General features: G+C 38.8%; 1 protein-coding gene across 1 annotated transcript; it reads right to left on the reverse strand.

Annotated features, from left to right (window-relative positions):
- Positions 1–660: 660 nt before the first annotated feature.
- LOC113340632 (protein DETOXIFICATION 21-like) lies at positions 661–3,744 on the reverse strand. Its single transcript, XM_026585756.1, has 8 exons — positions 3,235–3,744; positions 2,219–2,760; positions 2,009–2,095; positions 1,868–1,924; positions 1,535–1,773; positions 1,321–1,439; positions 1,132–1,218; positions 661–1,033 (listed from the first exon to the last, which is right to left on the reverse strand). The coding sequence occupies exons 1-8, from the start codon at positions 3,496–3,498 to the stop codon at positions 947–949; spliced, it is 1,482 nt and encodes a 493-aa protein (XP_026441541.1). The 5' UTR covers positions 3,499–3,744; the 3' UTR covers positions 661–946.
- Between the last annotated feature and the right edge of the window lie 1,062 nt (positions 3,745–4,806).

A 4,806-nucleotide genomic window follows, 5' to 3' on the forward strand; every position in this document is an offset into this window, starting at 1 on the left:
CTCCAGTTTTGTTCGGTTACATGATTCAGATGAGCCATCAATTGAATCATCACTTGAATACTCAAGCTTAGTGAACTCAATTTTTTTTCCATGTTTTTCTTGTTCATCTTCTTTAACTTTACTCAATAATTCTGCTTCTTTTTAAGAAAATCCATCTGATTTTTTAATCTAACTAATTATCTTTAATTTAATCATTTCACTAATGATTATACTAACTAATATTAACACTAGCTAATCATTACCCAAAATTAATCAGGAGGATAGTTTAGGTACTAATATAAATATATAAATAAGGGATGACCTAAATTTACTTCTACATGTCTTACTAAAAATAGAATCATGATCCCAACAAAACCATGGTCCCAAAAAATCGTTCCAATTCAGAGACAAAGGGATTGAAAGTACATCTGGTAGCATGTGAACATCCAGAGAGGCGAAGTTCCTCACTTGGTCAAAAGTAGTGGGACATCTGAAGTTTCAACTGAAAAGAAGGCGACTCGCTTTGGGCGATCAGTAGGCCCTCATATGAAAAAGCAAAACAAAATCGGGTTCTAACTAAGCACAAGGCTGAGCCTGCTCACACGCAAATTTTATTGGCACGGCAGAGTGTTTTGGCCCTCCTGCTGTATCGAACACAAGGAATGAATTCATGGCTGGCCGTTAATAAATGGGAGCACCGTTTTGGCATTCAAACTCCAAATATGCAATAATGTACAAACAGTTGGATTGATTTTGTACATGGGTGCGAAAATGGTATCAAAACTAATATTCCACAATTGGATAGATTTGTCAGGTTAAACTATTCGAACTCAAAATACAACGAATGACGAATTGATTAGATTTGATGTTTTGATTACATCCTAACATTAACGACTCAAAACCGAGGATAAAATCCTCAGAGCAGTCAACCGCTGCAAAATCTTGCATTCCGTCATTAGATGTAATTCTAAACACGCGGTGCACCTTTTGTTTGAGATCTTTCTCCTATTGCAGGTGTAGACCATTTCCTCACACGATTTCTAGCCACAACAACCTACACGCATAAATGTTTTCATTAGGTACATACCATCAACGGCTTCATGCCATTTCCTTATAGGACCAAAACAGCCAAGCTATAGGTGGTTAACGTACCTGATTATCCCAGTCCGTTCTCCAGGTAATAATAACAAGTACAACTGTTTGAACTGCTGTTCCAACTAACATTCCCATCCAAATCCCCTACAGAAGAATGCTCAAGGAGATCAGTAAAAATGAAACCCGAGAGGAAATGAGACATTTCTACAAGGTTTCGTATAGAATAGTTTCTGGTAATTAACTTACTGTAACTTGGAAATTGATAAGGTAACCGAGGACCATTCCAAGTGGAATTCCGACCAAGTAATAGCAGGCTAAGTTCACATAAGCTACGATACTTTGCCATCCAGCACCAACAGCAACCCCTGCAAGCGAGTTCCCGAAATATCAAATCAATTTCACTGGAGTGTGTTATGAATGTAGCAAACTGAAAATGGGAACTAGAGAATGTCATGATGACCTGAGAGGACAGGTTGAACACTGTTAAGAAGTATAGAGATAGCAAGAAGCGGTGATAGCTTATCAACTGCTGCTGCTACTGCTTCATCCGTCGTAAATATGTACGCCAATTGTCCTCTGTAAAACAGGAAAAACACAAACAGCACAACCCCAATTGTCAGTGATGTAAGTGTGGACACCATTATTGCAAATTTGGCTCCTTTCGAGCTCCCTCCACCGAGTTCATTGGACACCCTCACACTGCAGAAAAGAGAGAGAGTTGGTTAATATGTGCCAAAACCTACTGATTGTTGAACGACGACAATTATGAAGGCCTCGGAGATATGATTGGCACCTTGCTGCTGCCAAGAAACCAAGAGATATCATCATCTCCCACCCGTTAATGTTTAGGCTGCACATGAAGATATAGAAACCTTTAAGTTCGTCTGAACTTGGAATGCTTCAGAAGAAATCAAAACGAAAGTTATGGGCATACCAGATTGCAAGAGCATCAATGGCAACTTTAGCATTTATCATGTTTCCAGTTAAGAGAACCAATACAGAGTTGTACCACAGTTCCAAACTGCACTTGTCGAACAACCAAACCAAAAGACATTCAACAAATTAGTTCACATACTATGAATTAACACTTCTATGGCAAAATCAATAGAACTTTTAATAATAGTAGGCAGGGTGATAAAATTACCAAAGCATGGCACCAGATGACAGAGACAGCTTTATAACTGGCCAAAGATCTTGAAAAGCAAGCATCGAGAAGCCACTCCATGTATCAGGACACCCACCACATGTAATAAACAAAATCTGTCCCACATTTGGGATCCAATATGCGATAACGGTGGATATCAATGCACCACTAATACCCATATCGTACGTAATACATAAGAGCCATGAGAGAGCGATATGGACAACAATCGCAGCAGCAGCCACGTAAGCGATGATGATGTTCTTACTTTGAGCAGAGAGATACATTTGACAAGTGAAGGAAAATATGAACGAGAAGATAACAGGAATTGTCCACATTGAGATGAAACCGGCTACGTCAGCGATTTCTTCTTCTTGTCCTAGAAGCTTAAGTATAGGTGCAGTGAGGAGGAAGACGGGAAGAAGAAAAAGTGCAGTAATGAACAAAACGATCCAAGATCTTTGAAGATATATTCCTAGCATGTTGTATTGCTTCGCTCCATATGCTTGCCCACATAGAGTTTCTAATGCACTTGCCATTCCCAACTGCAAGCAAATTAAAATTATGCACAAGTCATTGCATATGTCAATGATTTAAGCTGCGAGTAGTGATATATACTCAGATTGATGGCCCTGGAATTCTAGAAAGGGCGATCTGGAGCTAGTTCGTTTTAATTTTGGTGTCTCTCTAGCAAAAAATAGTACTAAAATCTTTCGCGATTTGGGAGTTACACTAGAAAAAACAACCAATGCTCCTTCTAATAAGTCGCCATTTGCTTAGCGCAACTACCCATAATTAACTTGTCGCTTGCTTGTACTACCGGTGGACAACGGCGACTGTGGCACCTGACATACAGCGCCGTTACAAATGCTCGAGAAATTAAAACTGTTATATGGCCGCATAATGGTAAAAATCTGCTAAGAGGCATTTCCACAACAATGATTTAAGTTCATGCCAATCCGTGCTATTCAACAGGAGAAAATTTACTAATTAAACGACCGGATCAAGAAAGTACTTACCAGGATGCCATTAGCGAATCTTAAGAGAACAGTGAAAACGAGAGAATAAGCTGCAAGTTCAACAGCACCCATGTGTCCTATAAAAATCTGGGTGATGATCGATATCCCAAATGTCGAAAACCTCGTGAAAATGGCTGGTCCGGCGACAACCCATAACTTCTTCGACTCCACAACTACCTTGGTTCTCAAATTCTCATCCTCCTTTTGTATTTCAGTATCTCCATTACTCAAAAGCTTCTTGTTGATGTTGTTGTTCTCCTCCATGATGAATTACCCGAACAAAAAAAAATTGCCTGAATAATATAGAACAAGAAGCATATATTAATTAAATCATGAGAAGAAAAAGTTGCAGAACCCGTGAGAAGTAGCAGAAGATAGGAGGAAGAAGAAGAGATAAGGTTTGGTGAACAATGAATGAGTATACTAAGTATATACTATGTATATCAATGGTTATGGAAATAAATGACTGCTCTGCAGAGAAGAAGTAGTCGCTTGCATTATTATGACTAGATGTTTTGTGTTTTTGTCTATAAAAGTAGTGAAAAGAAGAAGAACCTTTTGGCCATGTTGGTCTGGTCATATTCAAGTTTTGACTCGAAAATTACTTCTCTTTGGAGGCAAAGCGGCCACGTTGATGATTTAATAAAGTGATTGCCGTGTTAGGTATATCAAGTCAAGTGGTTAGCAATTTGGAGACGTATGTTTGGCTTTGGTCCCTGCTCCAAAACTAATCATTCACTTGTCTTTCTCATTTTTCAAGACTCTTTATTTCGTTTTTGATCTTTGAGTTATACAAAATTTGATTTCCTTCTAATTTACCGAATTACCTTTGGTTTTGCTCATTTTGTTTGTAAGTGCAACAAGGGACGTGACATAGCCGATTTTTGTGGTGCTAAGGGGTACTACTAGGATTCCTAGTTAGCAATAAACTTGCATACGCCGTGTCACCTGATCCCTGAAATCAGCTGAATGCATGCATGGCTCTGAAAATCCTCACGAGTTGCCCCTATCTACGGATAATGAGAGCCCCACTGCAATAAATGCGCGTGCTGCCCTCTCTCTATCCACTGCAATAAATGTACGCATATCAAAACTCCACTGTTTCCTCCACAACCACAACAGCGTCAACGACAGTCTTTGTCTAGTTCTCCAAAAGCCTCAAAAATTCAAACAAACAAGAAAGTAGACGTAATAATTCAATATAGAAATCACGATACGTTGCTGATTAATCAGATGAACTACTTTAAGTTGCTAAAGCAAACCTGCCAAGATCTCAACAAGCTACGATGCCATTTTTTCTGGTCTAAAAATTTAGATAACCCAAAAGGTTACTATCCAAAAGTCTAAACAGCTGTCTGCAAGTCCAAGGATATGGCATGTTAGAATATGGAGCTTTTCAGCAGTTCCATGATAACAAAAATAGGATGGAGACTGGAAAAAGGACAAGGACTCTCTCTGGTTTCAACTTATGGATGTCAAGTTTCTCATTGGTAGAAATGTCCTCAATATGGACACTAAATCAAAAGATGGAGACTTCTTGATTTGGAAAGGTATTCTAGAAGGTATAAATAA

The sequence above is a fragment of the Papaver somniferum genome, unplaced genomic scaffold (genome assembly GCF_003573695.1).
Source record: "Papaver somniferum cultivar HN1 unplaced genomic scaffold, ASM357369v1 unplaced-scaffold_22, whole genome shotgun sequence".
Lineage (NCBI taxonomy): Eukaryota > Viridiplantae > Streptophyta > Magnoliopsida > Ranunculales > Papaveraceae > Papaver > Papaver somniferum.